Source organism: Siniperca chuatsi, linkage group LG8 (genome assembly GCF_020085105.1).
Source record: "Siniperca chuatsi isolate FFG_IHB_CAS linkage group LG8, ASM2008510v1, whole genome shotgun sequence".
In the NCBI taxonomy this organism is placed as follows: Eukaryota; Metazoa; Chordata; class Actinopteri; order Centrarchiformes; family Sinipercidae; genus Siniperca; species Siniperca chuatsi.
The window spans coordinates 16,191,369-16,217,176 of NC_058049.1; the positions used below are offsets into that span (position 1 = coordinate 16,191,369).

Here is a 25,808-nt window from a genome sequence, read left to right on the forward strand (position 1 = left end):
TTGTGACGCCCATATAAATGATCGTAGGCTGATGAGAGAAAAAAAAATCAGCCCCAAGGACAACTAAAGTAACCACCTGCAATTCAGTAGGCCTTAATTAAGCAACTGTGTTTTATTTTAAGTTTGAAAAAAATTCTAATCAATAAATAATTAAAATTAAAACATACCTTAACAGTAAACCCATAAAACATATATATCATAATAAGCTACTGTGAAAATATTCCTACCTCTCCAGATGCGCTCCTCCTGTCAGGGAGCACTAGAGTATTTGCATGGCTGCCAGGGACTATAGTAGATCCTATACTCATTCTGGGTCCAACCAACATGTACCGTTTGTCTCCAGATCTGTACTGGATGCTGTGACACAGTGTCCCGTCATAATTAGTCTCTTGTAGATATTTAGAAGTATAGTCTGTGGTTTTGGAGCACTGCATTGCAATCAGCACAATGATGCTGATGAGGAAAAGCACAGAAACTGAGCCCAAAGTTATCATCAGGTAAAAAGTCACATCATTCCCCTCCTCATCTTTTGCTGCACTTTTAACATCAGAAGCTGCAAAAGCCTCTTTGGGCTCCACCAGTTTGATAATCACAGTAGCTGTTGCTGAGAGTGAAACGTTCCCATTGTCTTTCACCAGTATGACCAGTTTATGCTCAGCCTCGTCTGTCTCTGTGAAGGAGCGAAGTGTTCTGATCTGTCCTGTATAGCGGTCCAAACCAAAGAGACTGTGGTCAGTAACTTCCTGCAGTGAAAACAGCAACCAGCCGTTATATCCTATATCAGCGTCATAGGCTCTGACTTTAGTCACCAAGTGTCCTGCGTTCACATTGCGGGGAATCTCCTCCACACCTTCAGCAGAGCCGTTAGAGCTGACTGGATACAGGATGACTGGAGCGTTGTCGTTCTGATCCAGAATGAACACGTTCACTGTGACGTTGCTGCTTAGTGACGGAGTTCCAGAATCTGTGGCAACAAGTTGGAACTGGAACGTTTTCAGAGTTTCAAAGTCAAAACTTTTTAGCGCCAAAATGTCTCCATTTTCAGAGTTAATATTTAAAAATGAGGCTAATATATTACCTCCGCTAGTTTCTCTCAAAATTTGATATGAAATGAGAGCATTGCCATTTTCATCACGATCAGAGGCTTTTACTGAAAATACTGAGGCTCCGGGGCTGTTATTCTCAGTGATATAAAATGTATAGGGGCTCAGTGAAAACTCTGGACTGTTGTCATTCACATCTGCTACTACGATGCTTATGTTTTTTTCATTTGAAAATAACGGCTCACCTGTGTCTTTCGCAATTATTGTGACATCAAATTGGGAAACAATTTCTCTGTCCAACTGCGACCTGGTTACAACAGCATACATGTTGTCTTGTAATGATGGAGATAAAGTAAAAGGGACATCTTCTTGGATTGTGCAAATGACTTCCCCATTGATTCCGGAGTCTAAATCACTGACGCTAATCAGGGCCACTGTGGTTCCTATCTTTGAATCCTCCTTGATAGAGCTAGAAAATGATGTCACTTCTATCTCAGGTGCATTATCATTAACATCAATCACAGTTATCTTAACACTTTTGTCAGTTGTGAGAGGAACCTGTCCCTTATCAGAAGCCTGAATGTCAATTTCATAACTTTTACTTTCTTCGAAATCTATCTGACCGGTTACGTTAATTTCACCAGTGTTTGGGTCTATACTAAAGACATCCATTAATTTTGGATCAACTTCGTTACCAAATGAATATATTATTTCGCCATTTGCAGCCTGGTCCAAATCTGTTGCATTTACCTGAATCACTACAGTGCCAACGGGAACATTTTCTTTAAGTGTAGCGGAATACAATTCTTTGGTAAACACCGGGGAGTTGTCATTGACATCAAGTACATCCACAATTATTTCTATCGCGCCAGACTTCGCCGGTTTTCCTCCATCAACGGCTGTTAAACGCAGCTTATGTTTCCCGGCTGTTTCTCTATCCAACTGCTTCTGTAGAACTAAAAATGGTACTTTACGGTCCTCGCCTCTATCCTTCACGTCTAATCTAAAATATTCGTTATGGCTGAGTTTATATTGCTGAATGGAGAACTGGCCTACATCGGGGTCGCGCGCAGCCTGTAGTTGAAATCTCGCTCCTGGTAAGGCCGACTCAGAAATCTCAAGCCTTTTCTCTTTCTCTGGAAAAACAGGTGAGTGATCATTTATATCAAGTATTTCCACTGCCACGTAATGGATCTCCAGCGGGTTTTCTAGCACGGTTTTCAGATTGATCAAACATGGGCTGCTCCGGTCGCACACCTCCTCCCTGTCTATTCTCCTTTTCACATACAAGTTACCATCGTTTTGATTCACATGAAACAGGGGTTCCGTTGAGCCTGTTACAATGCGATATCCTCTATCTTTGAGTGCACTCTTATCTAGTCCCAAATCCTTAGCTATATTCCCGACGACGGTTTCGTCTTGAACCTCCTCAGATATCGAATATCTGATCTGTGCAGAAGCTCCGCTCCATAGAATATCCAAAACAACCATAAAGGCAAACCAACACTGTCGTTCCCTCCATGCTTTGCATCCTCTTTGTTCCATGACTTGAAGGCGATAAAAACAGTCCTTTAACCACGTCCTTATAGCAGTGAGACGTAATGAGTCATGTTTCTAAACGATGACCAAAGTCTGTTCTTATAACAGCTGCTGGAAATAAAACACACTCGTTGCTGCCAATCGCGATCTTACGCTCAAGTATGCTGTTTGAGAAAAACCCAAGGGCTCGGTCGAAATAATGCTCGTCACGTAAAGTGCTGCCAGATGCACACAACCACTGAACTACACTGACACCAAGCGTTGAAATAGCTATTTACACAGATTACAGTAGTAGTCATTTAAAATATGAAAGAGAATCTTTAAATGTTAAGAGGCAAGATTTCCCCACATTGGAAAGGCTTTAGCACATGTTACAACCTTGGTCTTTCTATTTGCATTTCAGGCTAACTAAAACAATAACACCATTGGAGGATATCACTAACACTCAACACCACCAACCACAGCTGTCAATACATTGTAAAAAAAACATGATTAAAACTGGCATAGCAAATGCACCACGATCAAAACGAAAAGGCTGCTTTCAAATGTTTGTGCAGCTTCCCTACTATTTCTGAAAAGAAAGAGGGTCCCTTTTCTCACTGATTGACGATTAAAATAAGTATGCTTGGGATGGGGAAATCAAAACATCCAAAACGTTAATCTTACCTCTTCACATGCCACAACATCCGTGAAAAACAATTATGTAAGTTACATCAGAATCAGAAATACTTTATTGATCCCCAAGGGGAAACTCTTTGGCTACACCAGCTCACTATCATGTCAGTGCACACAGGAATAGAAGTACTAGGAAAAAAAATATATAATACACTATAATACAGGTCAGAAAATAAATTAAGTACCAAAGTGGGTATAAGTCTAAAATAAGTGTGACGTACAAAGTGGGTTTACCAGTTGATGATAATAATATGGTATAAAGTACTAGTGCATGCACTGCCAAGTTAAGTGTAGCTTATTTATAATGAGATGGAGGATATTGCACAGCAGTAATAGAGGTATGAATAAATATCAATATCAATAAATAGGGAATTTAAGTATATTGCCTAGGAGTATTAACACAGGATATTGCACTGTGTGAAGTATTGCATAGATGTAATGATCAATGTCCAGTTTAATGTCTTAGGGTCATACATACTGACAGAGGGAGGAGTTAAAGAGTTTGATGGCCACAGGCAGGAAAAAGCTTTATTTAATTTTTCTTACCTCTCCAGATGCGCTCCTCCTGTCAGGGAGCACTAGAGTATTCGCATGGCTGCCAGGGACTATAGTAGATCCTATACTCATTCTGGGTCCAACCAACATGTACCGTTTGTCTCCAGATCTGTACTGGATGCTGTGACACAGTGTCCCGTCATAATTCGTCTCTTGTAGATATTTAGAAGTATAGTCTGTGGTTTTGGAGCACTGCATTGCAATCAGCACGATGATGCTGATGAGGAAAAGCACAGAAACTGAGCCCAAAGTTATCATCAGGTAAAAAGTCACATCATTCCCCTCCTCATCTTTCGCTGCACTTTTAACATCAGAAGCTGCAAAAAGCCTCTTTGGGCTCCACCAGTTTGACAATCACAGTAGCTGTTGCTGAGAGTGAAACGTTCCCATTGTCTTTCACCAGTATGACCAGTTTATGCTCAGCCTCGTCTGTCTCTGTGAAGGAGCGAAGTGTTCTGATCTGTCCTGTATAGCGGTCCAAACCAAAGAGACTGTGGTCAGTAACTTCCTGCAGTGAAAACAGCAACCAGCCGTTATATCCTATATCAGCGTCATAGGCTCTGACTTTAGTCACCAAGTGTCCTGCGTTCACATTGCGGGGAATCTCCTCCACACCTTCAGCAGAGCCGTTAGAGCTGACTGGATACAGGATGACTGGAGCGTTGTCGTTCTGATCCAGAATGAACACGTTCACTGTGACGTTGCTGCTTAGTGACGGAGTTCCAGAATCTGTGGCAACAACTTGGAACTGGAACGTTTTCAGAGTTTCAAAGTCAAAACTTTTTAGCGCCAAAATGTGTCCATTGTTGCGATTTATGTCAATAAACGAGGTCCGTTTATTATCCTCTGCTCCATCTCTCAGAATTTGATATGATATTAATGCATTGCCATTTTCATCACGATCAAAAGCACTCACCGAACATATGGACGACCCTGCTGAGTTATTTTCAATCACATAGAAAGTATAGGGGCTCAGTGAAAACTCTGGGCTGTTATCATTCACATCTGAAACAACAATGCTGATAGTATTTTCAGATGACAAGGCTGGCTCACCTGAATCTTTGCAAGATATTCTTACATCAAATTGAGTCTGAGTCTCCTTGTCCAGGGAAGCCTTGGTAACTACAGAATACATATGATCTTGTATTGACGTTGCCAATGCAAAAGGGGGATTGTCATTTAAAAAACAAATAACTTTTCCATTTAGGCCAGAGTCCAAATCGTTGACACTAATAAGCGCTACAGTGGTTCCGATCCTGGAATCCTCGGGAATTGTGTTAGAAAATGAAGTGACCTCTATCTCAGGTGCATTATCATTAACGTCTATAACTTTTATGAATATGCTTTTATCGGTTGTGAGAGGAGCAGGTCCTTTATCAGATGCTCGTACATCTATCTCATAGGCTTGGTTTTCTTCAAAATCAATTTTGCCTTTAATAGTTATCTCTCCAGTTTTCTGGTTTAATCCAAATAGGTCCATTATGTTACTATCAACCTCCTTTCCAAATACATATATGACCTCTCCATTTAAACCCTCGTCTAAGTCAGTTGCATTAATCTGAGTCACTGTAGTACCAACTGGTGTGTTTTCACTTAACGTTACCGAGTAAAGATCTTTTGTAAAGATGGGAGAGTTATCATTCACATCAAGTACCTCCACATTGATTTCTATTGTTCCCGACTTTGCTGGCTTCCCACCATCCACTGCTGTGAGTAACAGTTTGTGTTTCACAGTTGTCTCCCTATCTAACGGTCTTTGTAAAACAAGAAATGGGATTTTACGGTCTTCTCCTCTATCTTTAACCTCTATGCGAAAATGTTCACTGTGACTCAGTTTGTATTGCTGAATTGAGAATTGCCCACTGTCTGCGTCTCGTGCAGCTTGAAGCTGAAACCGAGCCCCTGATACGGCTGATTCTGATATTTCTAAATTCGTTTCTTTCTCTGAAAAGGCAGGTGAATGGTCGTTAACATCTATCACTTCCACAGCCACATAATGGATCTCCAGGGGGTTTTCCAGTACAGTTTTCAGGTTGATCATACATGTGGTGCTTCTTCCACATACTTCCTCGCGATCCACTTTTCGATTAACATATAGCATGCCGTCATTTTGGTTTACCAGGAAGAGGGGTTCAGTGGTGCCAGACACAATACGGAAATTTCTATCCTTTAAGGTGTTTTTATCAAGTCCCAAATCTTTTGCTGCATCTCCGACCATCGTCCCTGTCTTACCTTCCTCAGAGATGGAATATCTGATTTGTGCGTAGGCCCCATTCCATAGAAGAAAAAATAAAGGCATCACTGCAACCCACTCCCGTAATTGCCTCCACGCCGGAAAACCTCTTTGTTTCATTTTTTGCTACTTACAATAAAAAACTAAAAGTAATCCTCAGTTCAAGGACTAAAATTCCCCTGTCTTCGGCACACACTTCATAAAAAATCCGGAAAATACGTTAATCCATGAACAACAATGTTATTGATACACGTAAAGCCACTGACGTGATGACTGTTGTCGACTGATTCAGGGGAAGGCTGAATGAGAAGTCGGCAAAGGGGGAGGGACCACAAAGATAAGCGGAGGTTCTATCACTGTAATCATGCACTGACACCAAGCGTTTTCTCCCAAGATGGACACAATGCATAGTGTTAACTATTCAAACTGTTAAAGCTGTAAATATGGTTGTTAATTTTATTACAATTAAAGTTAACCACATCGTTTTCCTTGTAAAATTTCATGGTTTTAATTCTGTGCTAAGGAACATGACTTTTTATATCACTATAATCTATCTGTGCAAGATTTAACTGCAATGCCTAACTTCAGCACCTCGGACAGCGACAACGACATTTTTACAGAGATATTGAATACAGAAGGGTGGTGAAAAACGTCAACAAACGCAATAATTTTAATTGCCCTATATATCTGAAACATCATATGTGGTGTCACGGTAAAAACCTAATTAATTAATTAGCTAATTAGTTAATAATTAATTAATTAGGTAGGTAATCAATTAAATGTAATACATCAACAGGCAACAGACATTCCTCCAGTAATTAGCATGTAGTTATACAATTATATTATATTGTAAAATTGAATCAAATTCAACTACTCCGAATCCGAGGTCTGAGCCAATGCTTTCGGCACACTTCGTCTGCAATCTACGTCTTAACTATTCCTAGCATTCATACCAGAACTGCCTTTAAAAAGTGATCTTTCTTACCTCTCCAGATGTGCTCCTCCTGTCAGGGAGCACTAGTGTATTTGCATGGCTGCCAGGGACTATAGTAGATCCTATACTCATTCTGGGTCCAACCAACATGTACCGTTTGTCTCCAGATCTGTACTGGATGCTGTGACACAGTGTCCCGTCATAATTAGTCTCTTGTAGATATTTAGAAGTATAGTCTGTGGTTTTGGAGCATTGCATTGCAATCAGCACGATGATACTGACGAGGAAAAGCACAGAAACTGAGCCCAAAGTTATCATCAGGTAAAAAGTCACGTCATTCCCCTCCTCATCTTTTGCTGCACTTTTAACATCAGAAGCTGCAAAAGCCTCTTTGGGCTCCACCAGTTTGACAATCACAGTAGCTGTTGCTGAGAGTGAAACGTTCCCATTGTCTTTCACCAGTATGACCAGTTTATGCTCAGCCTCGTCTGTCTCTGTGAAGGAGCGAAGTGTTCTGATCTGTCCTGTATAGCGGTCCAAACCAAAGAGACTGTGGTCAGTAACTTCCTGCAGTGAAAACAGCAACCAGCCGTTATATCCTATATCAGCGTCATAGGCTCTGACTTTAGTCACCAAGTGTCCTGCGTTCACATTGCGGGGAATCTCCTCCACACCTTCAGCAGAGCCGTTAGAGCTGACTGGATACAGGATGACTGGAGCGTTGTCGTTCTGATCCAGAATGAACACGTTCACTGTGACGTTGCTGCTTAGTGACGGAGTTCCAGAATCTGCGGCAACAACTTGGAACTGGAACGTTTTCAGAGTTTCAAAGTCAAAACTTTTTAGCGCGGAAATGTGTCCATTATCAGAGTTAATATTTAGAAAGGAGGTAAGCAAGTGTTCTCTACCTCTATCCCTTAATATTTGATATGAAATAAGTGCATTACTACCCTCGTCATCATCACGGGCTGTCACTGATAAAATAGACGCTCCCGGGTTGTTATTCTCATTTATGTAGAAAGTATATGGGTTCTGTGAAAACTCTGGCCTGTTATCATTCCCATCTGACACAACTATTTTTATAGTTTTGTCTGATGATAAGGATGGTTCACCTGCGTCTTTACCTACAATTGTTACATTATATTGCGATATCTGTTCTCTATCCAGGGGCACTTTTGTTACCAGAGAATACAAATTATTTTGTAAAGATGGAATGAGCGTAAAAGGCAGATCTTGGCTTATGTAACACATAACTTTTCCGTTGAGACCAGAGTCCGAATCTTTAACACTAATCAAGGCCACTGTGGTTCCTGGTTTTGAATCTTCCGGAAGCGCATGTGAAAAAGATGTCACTTCAATCTCCGGTGCATTGTCGTTTTCGTCAACAATATGTATAATAACGCTTTTGTCCGTAGCTAGTGTAGCCGCAGCTTTGTCGGATGCCTGGATGTCAATTTCGTATCTGCTACATTCTTCAAAATCTATAGACCCTGCCACAGTAATTACTCCAGTCATTGAATTTAAATCAAAACGTGCACGTGCCCGTCCATCCACGTCATTGCCAAATGAATATACAACTTCACCATTTGAACCGTCATCCAAATCTGTTGCATTAACTTGAATAATAGTTGTACCAAGAGGAGAATTTTCTTTTAGCTGCACGGTATAGGAATCCTGGGTGAAAACTGGGGGATTATCATTTACATCAAAAACATAAACAATTATTGTCATGTTACCGGATCGTGGAGGTTTACCTCCATCGATGGCTGTCAGAAGTAACACATGGGTCTTGACAGATTCTCTATCAAGTGGCTTTTGAAGAATTAAACTAGGAGTTTTACGGTCTTCACCACGATCTTTCACTTCCAAACGAAAATGTTCATTATGACTCAACATATACTGCTGAACGGATAATAAACCACTATCAGCATCACGCGCAGCTTGCAACTGAAATCTTGCTCCTGGCAATGCAGATTCAGAAATCTCTAACATTTTTTCATTTTCGGGGAAGCTTGGTGCATGGTCGTTTACATCCACAATCTCCACTGCTACATAGTGGACCTCCAGTGGGTTTTCCAACACGGCTTTTAAGTCGATTAGACAAACCTTGCTTCGGTCGCACACTTCTTCTCTGTCAATTTTTCGGTTCACATACAAGATACCGTCGTCTTGATTTACTCGAAAAGGAGGCTCTGTCGTGCCGTAGACAATACGGTACCCCCTCTCTTTCAGTGTGGTCTTATCCAGACCTAAATCCTTAGCAATATTTCCAACAACAGTTCCTTCTTTAACTTCCTCGGAGATTGAATATCGGATTTGTCCTGAAGCTCCGCTCCAAAACGTAACCAAAACCATCATGTAGGCAACCCACTTTGTCCGCTCTCTGCATGTCTGGCGTCGTCTTTGTTCCATGATGTAAAGATGAAACATTGGAAATAAAAACATCTTTCAAAGAGCTATACTCATATACACTCGTAAGATTGCTCCTTCACATTCGTTGTCATAATCCAACCATTCTCTAACACTGCATTAGGATTTTTAAAGCTAAATTGTGTATTAAAGCCGATAGCACGTAAAAGGTTCTGTCAGTGATGGGTTTTAGAGGAAGGGGATGTGTCTAGTGGCTATGACGAAAACATGTGGAAACATTATTTGTCATTATACTGACACCAAGTGATCAATAATCACACTGCAGTACTGTATTTGAAATAGCCGAATGTATTAAAAAGTGGACTTTGCACGAAAAAGAAAGCTTTTCCTTTAAAATGAAGAAGCGCAGCCTGCTGTATTCCTTCTCACAAAGCACCGAGGAAGCAAACATACCCTTACACCTTCATTTAACAAATAGTCCATGAAGAGTTTAACTCTTACATAACATCATATTGCTTCAGATGAGTGTCGCATTTTGCCAAAAAAAGGAGGTGAAAAAGAGGAACTTGCTTAAGGGTTCAGCTCCGCGGACTGCGACAGCCTGAACTCAGCTAAACCACCAGCGCATTTTTAGACGTATTTCACATGAAGATGGATACGATTGCAATTGTAAAAATATTTATTCTGGTGCAAATGATTCAGCAGGAAGTTGAATAGAGAGACGGAGATAGTCCATCCATCTGTCACACAAGTGGGCACCAGACATCCGAAGCTGTGATGCAACTAATTAAGCACTGCAACTCTCCTTAATTGCATGTATATTACTACTCAATTTGCCTCCGCATATTGTTGATATTGAAACTTGCCTGTAAACCTTACTGGTGCACACTAATTGCCCGTGCCCACAACCCTTTTTCCCATTTGTATCAGTTTATTGTCAACATTTTAACAAAACAGTAAACACTTGTTTGCTTTACTAAATGGTGAGTTGTGTGAAATCGGCAAAAGAAGATACTGATAATTGTACTAAAGCATTCGCTTCCCGTTTAACTTACAAGAGTGTTTTTTTTATAAAGCAAATCATCGTTGCTTGCTTAATAACCATGGATATTAATCAATTCGATCCCGCAAATACTAACCAGAAAACATATTACATCAGCGGTAGGCGCACAAGCCTCAAACTCGAGTTAATGCAATTAACTAAATTTATTTACTATTGTTATTTACTAAAAATTAAGCTATAAATACTTACAGGAGAGAGAGTCTCAAACTATTGATCTTACCTCTCCAGATGCCTGTCTCCTGTCAGGGAGCACTAGAGTATTTGCATGGCTGCCAGGGACTATAGTAGATCCTATACTCATTCTGGGTCCAACCAACATGTACCGTTTGTCTCCAGATCTGTACTGGATGCTGTGACACAGTGTCCCGTCATAATTAGTCTCTTGTAGATATTTAGAAGTATAGTCTGTGGTTTTGGAGCACTGCATTGCAATCAGCACGATGATGCTGATGAGGAAAAGCACAGAAACTGAGCCCAAAGTTATCATCAGGTAAAAAGTCACATCATTCCCCTCCTCATCTTTTGCCGAACTTTTAACATCAGAAGCTGCAAAAGCCTCTTTGGGCTCCACCAGTTTGACAATCACAGTAGCTGTTGCTGAGAGTGAAACGTTCCCATTGTCTTTCACCAGTATGACCAGTTTATGCTCAGCCTCGTCTGTCTCTGTGAAGGAGCGAAGTGTTCTGATCTGTCCTGTATAGCGGTCCAAACCAAAGAGACTGTGGTCAGTAACTTCCTGCAGTGAAAACAGCAACCAGCCGTTATATCCTATATCAGCGTCATAGGCTCTGACTTTAGTCACCAAGTGTCCTGCGTTCACATTGCGGGGAATCTCCTCCACACCTTCAGCAGAGCCGTTAGAGCTGACTGGATACAGGATGACTGGAGCGTTGTCGTTCTGATCCAGAATGAACACGTTCACTGTGACGTTGCTGCTTAGTGACGGAGTTCCAGAATCTGTGGCAACAACTTGGAACTGGAACGTTTTCAGAGTTTCAAAGTCAAAACTTTTTAACGCCAAAATATCTCCATTTTCAGAGTTGATATTAAGAGCTGATGTCACTTTATTTTCATAACCTGCATTCCTAAGAATATGATACGAAATAAGAGCATTATCTCCCTCGTCACGATCAGACGCTCTTACCGAAAACACAGAGGCTCCTGGGAGGTTATTTTCGATGATGTAGAAAGTATAGGGGCTCACCGAAAACTTGGGACTGTTATCATTCGTATCTGACACAAACACGCTTATTGTCTTTTCGGATGTTAACGCTGGTTCACCTGCGTCTTTAGCGATTATTGTAATATCATATCTTGATTTTTGTTCCCTGTCAAGCTGTGACTTAGTGACAACAGCAAACATATTATCTTGTATTGATGGCGTTAATGTAAAAGGGCTGTCTTCGGCGACATAGCTGATTATTTTGCCATTCATTCCTGAGTCTAAGTCAGTAATGCTGATAAGCGCTACGGTTGTTCCTGGTCTAGAGTCCTCTGAAACAGCACTTGACAACGATGCCACTTCTATTTCAGGAGGATTATCATTTGTATCTCCAATTTTAATGATAACACTTTTATCTGTTCTGAATGGAATGCTTCCCTTATCAGAGGCCTGTATATCAATGTCATAGCTGTCTTGCTCCTCAAAGTCTACACGACCTTTCACAATTATCTCTCCAGTAACAGAGTCGATCTCAAACATCTCTCGAATTTGACTTTTTACATCACTACCAAATGAATAAACAACTTCCCCATTGGGACCGTCGTCTAAATCAGTTGCTTTAACTTGGATGACTGTTGTGCCAATTGGAGCGTTCTCTTGTAACACGGCTGAATATGTGTCTTTGGTGAACACTGGCATATTGTCATTAACATCTAGAATATCTATGTGTATTTCAACTGTGCCTGTGTTTGGGGGATTCCCGCCGTCTATAGCCGTCAAGACCAATTTATGGCTTCTTTTGGCCTCTCTGTCAAGCTGTCTCTGTAATTGTAAAATTGGAGTTTTACCATCTCTCCCGCGATCTTTAATTTCTAAACGAAAATGGTCATTCTGACTGATTTTGTACTGCTGGACGGAGTTTGTGCCACCATCCGGGTCGTGAGCATTTTGCAATTGATATCGTGCCCCTGGCAACGCAGACTCTGAGATCTCTAATCTCTTTGTTTTTTCTGGAAATGTGGGAGAGTGGTCGTTCAAATCTGTTATTTCCACGGTGACATAATGTACTTCTAGTGGGTTTTCGAGAACAGTTTTAAGGTCAAGTAAACATACACTGCTCTCCTTACATACTTCCTCTCGGTCTATTTTATGGTTCGCGTAAAGGACCCCGTCATTCTCATTTACCTTGAAAAGCGGTTTCAGTCGAGCCGGACATAATACGAAATCCCCTCTGCTTCATCAAATTCAGGTCTATTCCCAAATCTTTAGCTATATTCCCAACAAAACTTCCCTCTTTGAGCTCTTCGGAAATAGAGTATCTCAACTGTGCCGAGGCTGCTCTGAAAAATAAAATCAAAACCAAGACGGCGAGCAAATGTGGTCGCTGTCGCCATGCCTCCCATCCTCTTTGTTTCATGTTTTGAGGTAAAAGTACGAATCCAAACGCGTCCATCATTCTCCAAGTGTCTAGATGCGTGTCTCCATCAGAGCATGAAATATATTTTTTCCTTGGAATGTATTTTACAAAATACAAAAACAGTCACCGTGCGCTTATTCCAAGTCTGCCAGCTAAATGTTGTCTAACCAGACTGCACGTACTAGGGGCGGACTCATGTGTATCCTGTGCAGAGAAGCTATTAGGCGTTATACTGATAAGGCACTGCCACCATGTGAATGTGTATGATAATGCATTTTATCACGTTGGTGATCTATACTAAATGGCACTGTGTATGTTCACGTGTTTTGAATGAGAAAGTTCCTTATGAGGGTTCAGTTTAAATCCGATTTCAGAACCATGGTTGAGAACGGTAATGACAGAAGAGATCCTTAAATCAGCATATATAGCAAACATACATATTTACTTACCTCTCCAGCTGCGCTCCTCCTGTCAGGGAGCACTAGAGTATTTGCATGGCTGCCAGGGACTATAGTAGATCCTATACTCATTCTGGGTCCAACCAACATGTACCGTTTGTCTCCAGATCTGTACTGGATGCTGTGACACAGTGTCCCGTCATAATTAGTCTCTTGTAGATATTTAGAAGTATAGTCTGTGGTTTTGGAGCACTGCATTGCAATCAGCACGATGATGCTGATGAGGAAAAGCACAGAAACTGAGCCCAAAGTTATCATCAGGTAAAAAGTCACATCATTCCCCTCCTCATCTTTTGCTGCACTTTTAACATCAGAAGCTGCAAAAGCCTCTTTGGGCTCCACCAGTTTGACAATCACAGTAGCTGTTGCTGAGAGTGAAACGTTCCCATTGTCTTTCACCAGTATGACCAGTTTATGCTCAGCCTCGTCTGTCTCTGTGAAGGAGCGAAGTGTTCTGATCTGTCCTGTATAGCGGTCCAAACCAAAGAGACTGTGGTCAGTAACTTCCTGCAGTGAAAACAGCAACCAGCCGTTATATCCTATATCAGCGTCATAGGCTCTGACTTTAGTCACCAAGTGTCCTGCGTTCACATTGCGGGGAATCTCCTCCACACCTTCAGCAGAGCCGTTAGAGCTGACTGGATACAGGATGACTGGAGCGTTGTCGTTCTGATCCAGAATGAACACGTTCACTGTGACGTTGCTGCTTAGTGACGGAGTTCCAGAATCTGCGGCAACAACTTGGAACTGGAACGTTTTCAGAGTTTCAAAGTCAAAACTTTTTAACGCCATAATATCTCCATTTTCCGAGTTGATGTTAAGATTAAATGAATCAAGTTTGTTATTCTCTTTTCCATCTCTGAAAATATGATATAAAATTCGAGAATTATCACCGTCGTCGCGGTCTGATGCCCTCACAGAAAACAGTGAAGCTCCTGGAGAGTTGTTCTCAGTAACATAATATGTATATGGGTTCGCTGAAAACTCTGGACTGTTATCATTCACATCTGATACAACAATACTAATGCTTTTTTCAGAAGACAACGATGGTACACCTGCATCTTTTGCAACAATTGTAACATCATATATGGACTGCTTTTCTCTATCCAGAGGCGATTTTGTGACTATAGAATACATGTTGTCTTGTGTTGAAGGTGATAATGTGAAAGGAACATTTTCATTAAATGAGCAAATAACTTTCCCGTTAAGACCAGAGTCTTTATCAAGAACACTGATTAATGCCACAGTGGTTCCCAGTCTGGCATCCTCTGTTATTGACCTTGAAAATGATGTAACCTCTATATGCGGAGTGTTATCATTCAAATCAACAATATTCACCAACACACTTTTGTCTGTCCTCAAAGGAGCAGATCCTTTATCAGAGGCTTGTATATCAATTTCATAACTTTCCTCTAATTCAAAGTCTATCAGATCGTGAACAATAATTTCACCTGTATTCGGATCTACACGAAAAAGTTCGCGTATTCTACTATTCACATTCTTGCCTAATGAATACATAATCTCGCCATTGGATCCTTCATCTAAATCAGAAGCATTTACTTTTATAATTGTTGTGCCAATGGGAGCATTTTCTTCCAAAAATACCGAGTATGCGTCTCCGTTGAAAACTGGCATATTATCATTGACGTCTAAGACGTCAACAGTAATTTCGGCTGTTCCAGATTTACTTGGTTTCCCTCCATCAATAGCTGTAAGAAGCAACTTATGACTTTTCTTTGTTTCCCTATCTAGCGTCTTCAGTAAAACTAATATCGGTATTTTCCCATCTTTTCCACGATCTTTGACTTCCAAACGAAAATGATCATTAGGACTAAGTTTATACTCCTGGACCGAAAACTGACCAACATCAGGGTCGTGTGCTGCTTGCAGCTGGAGGCGCAAGCCTGGTAAAACGGACTCTGAAATTTCGAGACGTGACTCTTTCGTTGAGAAGGTGGGAGAGTGGTCGTTCACGTCCAGCACCTCTACAGTCAGATAATGAATTTCAAGAGGGTTTTCCAGCACAGTTTTTAAGTTGATCAAGCACACGCTGCTTCGCTCACAAACCTTCTCCCTGTCAATTATATGGTGAACATACAATATTCCATCGTTCTGGTTTACATGAAAAAATGACTCTGTTGAACCCTCAACAATACGACATCCTCTCTCTTTCAGTGTGTTCTTCTCTAATCCCAAATCATTCGCTATATTCCCAACAACAGTTCCTTCTTCAACTTCCTCAGCGATGGAATATCTTATCTGCGCCGAAGCTCTGCTCCAAAGCAAAATTAATGAAACAATGAAAGTGATCCATCGCCATTGCTCTCTCGTTGCTCCAAGTGCTTTCTGCTCCATAACTAGCAGATAAAAACGTACCCCGATGATTCAGAATAACGACTCCTTCATCAAATGAAAAATAGATATACCTAAAATAATATGTACCGTTTCCAGTGCATTATCAACATCGCAGATGGTGAATATTCGCTGTGCGAGTACAGGATGCATCCAGTACAGAGATGTGAAAACCCAGCCCACAAAGGGGAGGACCCAATTCTCTGACAAAAGGCTTCTTTTGAAACAATTTTTCCTCATATACTGACACCAATTGGTCACAGATAGTTTGGCCCTCCACAAATATAACACAGTTTAAGGTTAAGCTCTTTTAAAATGGGCCTAATATTGTCGATTTCATTACGAAGCATACATAGTGTAGCTCGTGGTTTTATAAAACACACTAACTGCACTAACTGCGGTTTCAGCACAATGGATAGCGACGTCATCACTCAGAGTCGATTGTAGGGTAACAACACATTTTTAAATAACAAAAAAAGTAAAGTGTGTGTGCTAGTACCTCAATTAAGCCTTGAAATGATGAGACTTATTAAAAACGTAAACCAAAGTTTTGGCCATGCAAACCAGCTTACCTCTCCAGATGCGCTCCTCCTGTCAGGGAGCACTAGTGTATTTGCATGGCTGCCAGGGACTATAGTAGACCCAATACTCATTCTGGGTCCAACCAACATGTACCGTTTGTCTCCAGATCTGTACTGGATGCTGTGACACAGTGTCCCGTCATAATTAGTCTCTTGTAGATATTTAGAAGTATAGTCTGTGGTTTTGGAGCACTGCATTGCAATCAGCACGATGATGCTGATGAGGAAAAGCACAGAAACTGAGCCCAAAGTTATCATCAGGTAAAAAGTCACATCATTCCCCTCCTCATCTTTCGCTGCACTTTTAACATCAGAAGCTGCAAAAGCCTCTTTGGGCTCCACCAGTTTGACAATCACAGTAGCTGTTGCTGAGAGTGAAACGTTCCCATTGTCTTTCACCAGTATGACCAGTTTATGCTCAGCCTCGTCTGTCTCTGTGAAGGAGCGAAGTGTTCTGATCTGTCCTGTATAGCGGTCCAAACCAAAGAGACTGTGGTCAGTAACTTCCTGCAGTGAAAACAGCAACCAGCCGTTATATCCTATATCAGCGTCATAGGCTCTGACTTTAGTCACCAAGTGTCCTGCGTTCACATTGCGGGAATCTCCTCCACACCTTCAGCAGAGCCGTTAGAGCTGACTGGATACAGGATGACTGGAGCGTTGTCGTTCTGATCCAGAATGAACACGTTCACTGTGACGTTGCTGCTTAGTGACGGAGTTCCAGAATCTGTGGCAACAACTTGGAACTGGAACGTTTTAGAGTTTCAAAGTCAAAACTTTTAGCGCGGTAATGTGTCCATTATCAGAATTTACATTTAGGAATGATGTTACATCATTTCCTCTAGCAATATGGTAAGAAATAGCTGCATTGTCATTGACATCTTTGTCCGTTGCGCTTACAGAGAATATCGAAGCTCCAGCAACGTTATTTTCTACCAGGTAAAACTCTAATGGATTTTGGGAGATTTCTGGACTGTTGTCATTTACATCTGATATCTGAATGTTCAGAGTTTTAACGGTAGATAAGGGAGGGTCACCACAATCGGTGGTTTGTATTGTTACTTCATAATTTGACACCTCCTCCCTATCCAAAAATCCCTTCGTGACAACTGAAAATGTGTTCTCCTTATAAGAAGGTTTTAACTCAAAAGGAACGTCATTGGTTATGCGTGAAATTATTTTTCCATTAACACCGGAGTCTTTATCCGTCACACTGATAAGTGAAATAACTGTGCCAGGCTTTGAGTCTTCAGACACTGTATTTGACAGCGATGTGACTTCTATGTCTGGTGGATTATCATTGACGTCTTTTATCTTTACAATGACCCTGCACCTGCTTGTTAATGGAGGCGTTCCTTTGTCAGATGCCTCAACATCTAGCTTATAAATCTCTGATTCCTCAAAATCCAACGCTCCTTTCATTTTAATTTGTCCACTTAAACTATCCAATTCAAATATATCGTAGACTTTACGTGCTAATGTTTTGCTAAGGCTGTACTCTATTTCCCCATTAGTCCCTTCGTCTGGATCTATTGCATTCACTCTTGTAATAGTAGTACCAACTGGGATGTTTTCATATATTTCAATTTGATAAGTGTCCTGACTAAACATCGGACGATTATCATTAATATCAAGAACAATAATGGAAACATTCAGTGTCCCTGATCTTTGAGGTTTACCTCCATCAACTGCTGTTACAAATAGCAAGTGTTTATTATTTTGTTCTCTGTCTAAGGACTTCTTCAGCACTAAAAATGGTATTTTGTCCTCATCGCTTTGACTGATTTCTATTTCAAAGTGATCGTTTGACGTTAATGTATATGTACGGATAGAGTTCAATCCAGCATCGGGATCACGGGCCGCGTGCAGGTCAAATCGAGTTCCCGGTGATGTATGTTCTGCTATTTGAAATTGCTGTTCATTTTCTGGGAAATTGGGGGAGTGATCATTTACATCAGCGATTTCTACAACTACATAGTGTATTTCCAAAGGGTTTTCAACAATGATTTTCAGCTCCATCAAGCATGCACCGCTTCCCTGACATAGCTCCTCTCTGTCGATTTTTTTACGGATCTGTAAGGCACCATTGTCCGGGTTTACCTCGAAAAACGCGTCCTTAGATCCAGACACAACACGGAACAGTCGATCAATCAAAGAGGTTTTGTCCAGGCCAAGATCCTTCGCAACATTTCCAACGAGGGTTCCTTCTTTTACCTCCTCTGGAATAGAGTACCTCAATTCAGCCAGAGTCTGATTTCCGAAAATCAGCAGTAACGAAAGATGAAAAGCAAACCTACAATAGTCACTTGTTCGACATCGTCTTTCGTTCGCCATCGTTATCCAACAACACATGAGCACACAGGAGCTTGTTTCTGCAGCAAATCAAAGGTGTATATCCCATCCGTTTAGTATCTCATGTTTAAAAAACACACCACACCATCTCATTCTACTGGCATGCTCAAATCAAATGTATCCTCTGCTGTGAGGTATCAAACAAAAGCTTTCTTAGGGGAGGGACTGAGTCCTTTATGGCGTTATTGATGTAACAGTGACACCAAGAGGGCAACATTTTAGACAATTTAAAGTCGTTATAATGGTATACCAGAGTATTTACTTTGGTCACCATGAGATATAACAGAAGCGGACATAAAGCAGTTTTTGAAAAACCAATGCTATGGACAGGGCTTTAACATCCTTAGATCTATGTACTTGTTATTGTTCTCTCTGCTACAAACAGGCAAAACAAAAATAAAACAGTATGAATTAGTACAATGCCATGCTCGGAAAGAATCTAAATAGAAGAGTTAACTGTGTATACTAAGTTGTAATATATATTAAGTGTCAGAGAAAAACAAAAACTAACCCATTTACAATGTGTGTGTTTTTTTGTTTTTTTTTTTAGCATTGCTCATATTCTTGCTTGAAAACAGTAAAGTCAATGCATTTCAGAACCATGGATAGTGATTGAAAGCAGGCTGCAGCCTCTTTCTTCCTTAAACATATTATTTGTCTCCTTAATTATTATGCCTCTTGCACAACGATGATAAATACTACCAACATAAACAACTAACAGCATATCAGTGTAGGCAGGTATTGTTTAGAAGTGTATTACAATCATTGTTGGTCGGTGGCAAAGCTAGTTGCCCACCGGTTCTCCAAAAGGAGGCTACAATTAAGTAAGGCAATTGCTTTTTCTATTCTCTCACTGGGAGAGACGGATCATTTACTATACTAAAGAAACAGCTCTGGTTTTCATAATGCCTTCGGGAGTGTATAGGTGTATATAAGCGAGTTGACGAATGAGAGGAGCTAAGAGAAAAATGTGCATCAGACAGCGGCTCTTGCCAACAAAAGCAGGAAGCTGATGAACTTAAATCTGTTCTTTTGGATACAGCGGACACAATAGCATCTGTCTCAAACATTTCTGAACATAGTTTGCACATGCTGAATAAGACACCCAGAGTCCACAAACCTCACATAATGTGATACACATCCGAACAGAAAACACTACACTTGCTGCATATTAAAGTCTTACCTCTCCAGATGCCTGTCTCCTGTCAGGGAGCACTAGAGTATTTGCATGGCTGCCAGGGACTATAGTAGATCCTATACTCATTCTGGGTCCAACCAACATGTACCGTTTGTCTCCAGATCTGTACTGGATGCTGTGACACAGTGTCCCGTCATAATTAGTCTCTTGTAGATATTTAGAAGTATAGTCTGTGGTTTTGGAGCACTGCATTGCAATCAGCACGATGATACTGATGAGGAAAAGCACAGAAACTGAGCCCAAAGTTATCATCAGGTAAAAAGTCACATCATTCCCCTCCTCATCTTTTGCTGCACTTTTAACATCAGAAGCTGCAAAAGCCTCTTTGGGCTCCACCAGTTTGACAATCACAGTAGCTGTTGCTGAGAGTGAAACGTTCCCATTGTCTTTCACCAGTATGACCAGTTTATGCTCAGCCTCGTCTGTCTCTGTGAAGGAGCGAAGTGTTCTGATCTGTCCTGTATAGCGGTCCAAACCAAAGAGACTGTGGTCAGTAACTTCCTGCAGTGAAAACAGCAACCAGCCGTTATATCCTATATCAGCGTCATAGGCTCTGACTTTAGTCACCAAGTGTCCTGCGTTCACATTGCGGGGAATCTCCTCCACACCTTCAGCAGAGCCGTTAGAGCTGACTGGATACAGGATGACTGGAGCGTTGTCGTTCTGATCCAGAATGAACACGTTCACTGTGACGTTGCTGCTTAGTGACGGAGTTCCAGAATCTGTGGCAACAACTTGGAACTGGAACGTTTTCAGAGTTTCAAAGTCAAAACTTTTTAGCGCGGTAATGTGTCCATTATCAGAATTTACATTTAGGAATGATGTTACATCATTTCCTCTAGCAATATGGTAAGAAATAGCTGCATTGTCATTGACATCTTTGTCCGTTGCGCTTACAGAGAATATCGAAGCTCCAGCAACGTTATTTTCTACCAGGTAAAACTCTAATGGATTTTGGGAGATTTCTGGACTGTTGTCATTTACATCTGATATCTGAATGTTCAGAGTTTTAACGGTAGATAAGGGAGGGTCACCACAATCGGTGGTTTGTATTGTTACTTCATAATTTGACACCGCCTCCCTATCCAAAAATCCCTTCGTGACAACTGAATATATGTTTTCTTTATAGGAGGGCTTTAATTCAAAAGGAACGTCATTGGTTATGCGTGAAATTATTTTTCCATTAACACCGGAGTCTTTATCCGTCACACTGATAAGTGAAATAACTGTGCCAGGCTTTGAGTCTTCAGACACTGTATTTGACAGCGATGTGACTTCTATGTCTGGTGGATTATCATTGACGTCTTTTATCTTTACAATGACCCTGCACCTGCTTGTTAATGGAGGCGTTCCTTTGTCAGATGCCTCAACATCTAGCTTATAAATCTCTGATTCCTCAAAATCCAACGCTCCTTTCATTTTAATTTGTCCACTTAAACTATCCAATTCAAATATATCGTAGACTTTACGTGCTAATGTTTTGCTAAGGCTGTACTCTATTTCCCCATTAGTCCCTTCGTCTGGATCTATTGCATTCACTCTTGTAATAGTAGTACCAACTGGGATGTTTTCATATATTTCAATTTGATAAGTGTCCTGACTAAACATCGGACGATTATCATTAATATCAAGAACAATAATGGAAACATTCAGTGTCCCTGATCTTTGAGGTTTACCTCCATCAACTGCTGTTACAAATAGCAAGTGTTTATTATTTTGTTCTCTGTCTAAGGACTTCTTCAGCACTAAAAATGGTATTTTGTCCTCATCGCTTTGACTGATTTCTATTTCAAAGTGATCGTTTGACGTTAATGTATATGTACGGATAGAGTTCAATCCAGCATCGGGATCACGGGCCGCGTGCAACTGGAATCGAGATCCCGGTGATGTATGTTCTGCTATTTGAAAGTGCTGTTCCTTTTCAGGAAAACTGGGGTAGTGATCATTTACATCAGTAATTTCTACAACAATATGGTGCATTTCCAAAGGGTTTTCAACAAGGATTTTCAGTTCCATCAAGCATGCACCGCTTCCCTGACATAGCTCCTCTCTGTCGATTTTTTTACGGATCTGTAAGGCACCATTGTCCGGGTTTACCTCGAAAAACGCGTCTTTAGATCCAGACACAACACGGAACCGTCGATCAATCAAAGAGGTTTTGTCCAGGCCAAGATCCTTCGCAACATTTCCAACGAGGGTTCCTTCTTTTACCTCCTCTGGAATAGAGTACCTCAATTCAGCCAGAGTCTGATTTCCGAAAATCAGCAGTAACGAAAGATGAAAAGCAAACCTACAATAGTCACTTGTTCGACATCGTCTTTCGTTCGCCATCGTTATCCAACAACACATGAGCACACAGGAGCCTGTTTCTGCAACTAATCAATTTTCTATATCCGACCTCCACACGGTCTCATCCGACTCCCGTTCCTTCATCAAATGTATTCTCTGCTGGGAGTTACCAAACAAAAGCTTTGTTAGGGGATGGACGAAGTCCTTTATGGCCTCGTTGATGTTACAGTGACACCAAGAGGACAACATGTCATAGCACTTTAAATTGTATAAAGGCGTACTACGTCACATAGTTATATATTTTGTTAGTAAATCTACCTGGAAATATCAAGACAAAAGAGGAGAAATAGTTATATCAAAAATACATAAAGCTGATCTGATTGAAATAGTAATATTTTATTATCATAATCTAATCAGTTGAAGCTGCTACGTTTTAATGCAAATTAAGTGCTCTGAAGAAGTTACTATTTACCACGTTTATACAACATTAGACTATACTACCCGTTCACTCTGTTTTGCCTGGAAACAGTAAAGCCAATGTATTTCAGTACCATGGACAGCGATCACTGCTCTTAACATACACGATGTCTTTAGCCGAAGAGTTGTGTGCTCAGTTATCAAACCCGTTGCAAGATGCTCTAACAAATGCATTCATAACACCAACAGCAAGTGTAGTTAGGGGTTGGCTGGAAATTTAATTGGCACATCCGTGTCAAAACGTTTTAGCCACATTGCCAAAAATGAAACTACAATTACTACGACTTTGTTTCTAATAGTTTCTTTATAATATGAGACAATTATTTATTCCATCAATCTGATATATATCTGGTATCATAATGATCTTGAGAGTATTTGTACAAAAGACATAAACAATATGGGCTAGGTGAAAAGTAAGCATTACCTGTCAGACAATGCATAGATTATTATGCTGATTTGCAGACACAACTCGTGTTATCGACACAGCCGAACAGCACTAACTCGTGAAAAAATTAACAACAATAGGAATAAAAGAAACTGAAATACTGTGACAGATTCGTGAAGGGAGCGTCACACGCGGCCCATATGTGTTTGATGTTCCTCTTTTTTGTTTGTTTATTGTAGAAATTCTACTGTTGATGGTCATTATATGAAGAGGCTTAGAAGAAATAAAGACAGCACTACACATTTAAAGTCTTACCTCTCCAGATGCCTGTCTCCTGTCAGGGAGCACTAGAGTATTTGCATGGCTGCCAGAGACTATAGTAGATCCTATACTCATTCTGGGTCCAACCAACATGTACCGTTTGTCTCCAGATCTGTACTGGATGCTGTGACACAGTGTCCCGTCATAATTAGTCTCTTGTAGATATTTAGAAGTATAGTCTGTGGTTTTGGAGCACTGCATTGCAATCAGCACAACAATGCTGATGAGGAAAAGCACAGAAACTGATCCCAAAGTTATCATCAGGTAAAAAGTCACATCATTCCCCTCCTCATCTTTTGCCGAACTTTTAACATCAGAAGCTGCAAAAGCCTCTTTGGGCTCCACCAGTTTGACAATCACAGTAGCTGTTGCTGAGAGTGAAACGTTCCCATTGTCTTTCACCAGTATGACCAGTTTATGCTCAGCCTCGTCTGTCTCTGTGAAGGAGCGAAGTGTTCTGATCTGTCCTGTATAGCGGTCCAAACCAAAGAGACTGTGGTCAGTAACTTCCTGCAGTGAAAACAGCAACCAGCCGTTATATCCTATATCAGCGTCATAGGCTCTGACTTTAGTCACCAAGTGTCCTGCGTTCACATTGCGGGGAATCTCCTCCACACCTTCAGCAGAGCCGTTAGAGCTGACTGGATACAGGATGACTGGAGCGTTGTCGTTCTGATCCAGAATGAACACGTTCACTGTGACGTTGCTGCTTAGTGACGGAGTTCCAGAATCTGTGGCAACAACTTGGAACTGGAACGTTTTAAGAGTTTCAAAGTCAAAACTTTTTAATGCCATAATATCTCCATTTTCAGCATTGATGTTGAGAAATGATGTCACTTCATTTTCATAACCTGCATTCCTGAGAATATGATACGAAATAATAGCATTATCTCCCTCGTCACGATCAGACGCGATTAAAGAAAATACCGACACTCCTGGGGAGTTATTCTCAGTGACATAAAAATTATACCGGCTCATTGAAAACTCTGGACTGTTATCGTTTACGTCGGATACAACAACTCTTAATGTCTGTTCAGATGTTAAGGCTGGTTCACCTGCATCTTTAGCGATTAGTGTTACATCATAAATCGATTTGTTTTCCCTGTCAAGCTGTGACATTGTCACTACAGCGTACATGTTGTCCTGTATTGAAGGCGATAGTGTGAAAGGGACATCGCCTTTTACAAAGCTGATAACTTTTCCGTTCATCCCAGAGTCCAAATCGGTAATGCTAATAAGTGCTACCGTCGTTCCTGGTCTAGAATCCTCTGAAATTGTGTTAGACAGTGACGTTACCTCAATTACAGGTGCATTGTCATTTATGTCTTTAATATTTACAGTAATGCTTTTATCCGTTCTAAGTGGAACAGCACCGCTGTCAGATGCTTGGATATCTATCTCATAACTGTCATCCACTTCGTAGTCTAATTGTCCTTTCACGGTTATTTCACCTGTGTTCGGGTCGACATCAAACAGTTCGAGCACCTTAATATTCACATTACCAAAAGAATAGCTAACATCTCCATTTAAACCGTCGTCCATATCTGTGGCATTTACTCGTATGACGATTGTTCCAGTTGGTGAATTCTCATTTATCTCTGCAGAATAGACATCTTTTGTAAAAACTGGAGCATTATCATTCACATCTAAAACATCTATTAATATCTCCATGGTCCCTGTTCTAGGAGGTTTACCTCCATCCATGGCTGTAAGCAGTAGTTTATGGCTGCTAGAGGCCTCTCTGTCTAACAGGTTTTGTAATTGTAAAATAGGCACTTTGCCATCTTTCCCACGATCTTTCACTTCCAGACGAAAATTATTGTTTGGACTTAGTTTATACTGTTGAACAGAATTCACACCGCCATCTGGATCGAGAGCAGCATGCAACTGAAATCTGGTTCCCGGTAAAGTTGACTCTGAAATCTCTAGCCTTTTGTTGTTCTCCGGGAAGGAGGGCGAATGGTCATTCACGTCTAACACTTCCACTGCAACATAATGGATCTCCAGTGGGTTCTCTAGCACGGTTTTAAGGTTTATCAAACATACACTGGTCCGCTGGCAAATTTCCTCTCGGTCAATATTACGATTTACGTGTAAAATCCCATCATTTTGGTTTACCTGGAAAAGGGGTTCAGTGGAACCAGAAACAATACGAAATCCCCTTGCTTTTAATATATTTGCATCTATTCCCAGATCTTTTGCTATATTCCCAACAGCAGTCCCTTCTTTGATCTCTTCCGATATAGAATATCTTATCTGTCCCGATGCCTTGCCGAAAATCAAACTCAAAGCCAGCACGAAGGCGACCCATTTCCTTCCTTGTTGCCAGGAGTCCTGTCCGCTTTGTTCCATTGTCTGGTGTCAATAGATATATCCAGCAAATACCGAATGATCTACAGACTGT

At 40.9% G+C, this 25,808-nt stretch overlaps 6 protein-coding genes and 2 pseudogenes across 8 annotated transcripts in view; 1 reads left to right on the forward strand and 7 right to left on the reverse strand.

Moving 5' to 3' along the window:
- The window catches only part of LOC122880049 (fibroblast growth factor 18-like), a 158,444-nt gene that overhangs the window by 23,585 nt on the left and 109,051 nt on the right, over positions 1–25,808 (forward strand). The window lies entirely within an intron of this gene.
- Positions 71–2,514, reverse strand: LOC122880043 (annotated as a pseudogene).
- LOC122880037 lies at positions 3,786–6,310 on the reverse strand (annotated as a pseudogene).
- LOC122880031 (protocadherin alpha-7-like) lies at positions 6,995–9,908 on the reverse strand. The gene has a single exon (XM_044204754.1). It carries the CDS (start codon positions 9,422–9,424, stop codon positions 7,010–7,012), a length of 2,415 nt encoding a protein of 804 aa, XP_044060689.1. The 5' UTR covers positions 9,425–9,908; the 3' UTR covers positions 6,995–7,009.
- Positions 10,078–13,258, reverse strand: LOC122880032 (protocadherin alpha-3-like). Its single transcript, XM_044204755.1, is given in 2 exon segments — positions 10,078–12,768; positions 12,770–13,258. Coding segments are annotated over 2 exon segments (2,415 nt in total). The 5' UTR covers positions 13,031–13,258; the 3' UTR covers positions 10,078–10,614.
- On the reverse strand, positions 13,387–16,077 carry LOC122880033 (protocadherin alpha-8-like). The gene has a single exon (XM_044204756.1). It carries the CDS (start codon positions 15,802–15,804, stop codon positions 13,402–13,404), a length of 2,403 nt encoding a protein of 800 aa, XP_044060691.1. The 5' UTR covers positions 15,805–16,077; the 3' UTR covers positions 13,387–13,401.
- Positions 19,891–22,467, reverse strand: LOC122880040 (protocadherin alpha-3-like). Its single transcript, XM_044204759.1, has one exon. It carries the CDS (start codon positions 22,279–22,281, stop codon positions 19,906–19,908), a length of 2,376 nt encoding a protein of 791 aa, XP_044060694.1. The 5' UTR covers positions 22,282–22,467; the 3' UTR covers positions 19,891–19,905.
- Positions 23,387–25,790, reverse strand: LOC122880041 (protocadherin alpha-13-like). The gene has a single exon (XM_044204760.1). The coding sequence runs from the start codon at positions 25,754–25,756 to the stop codon at positions 23,387–23,389; it is 2,370 nt and encodes a 789-aa protein (XP_044060695.1). The 5' UTR covers positions 25,757–25,790.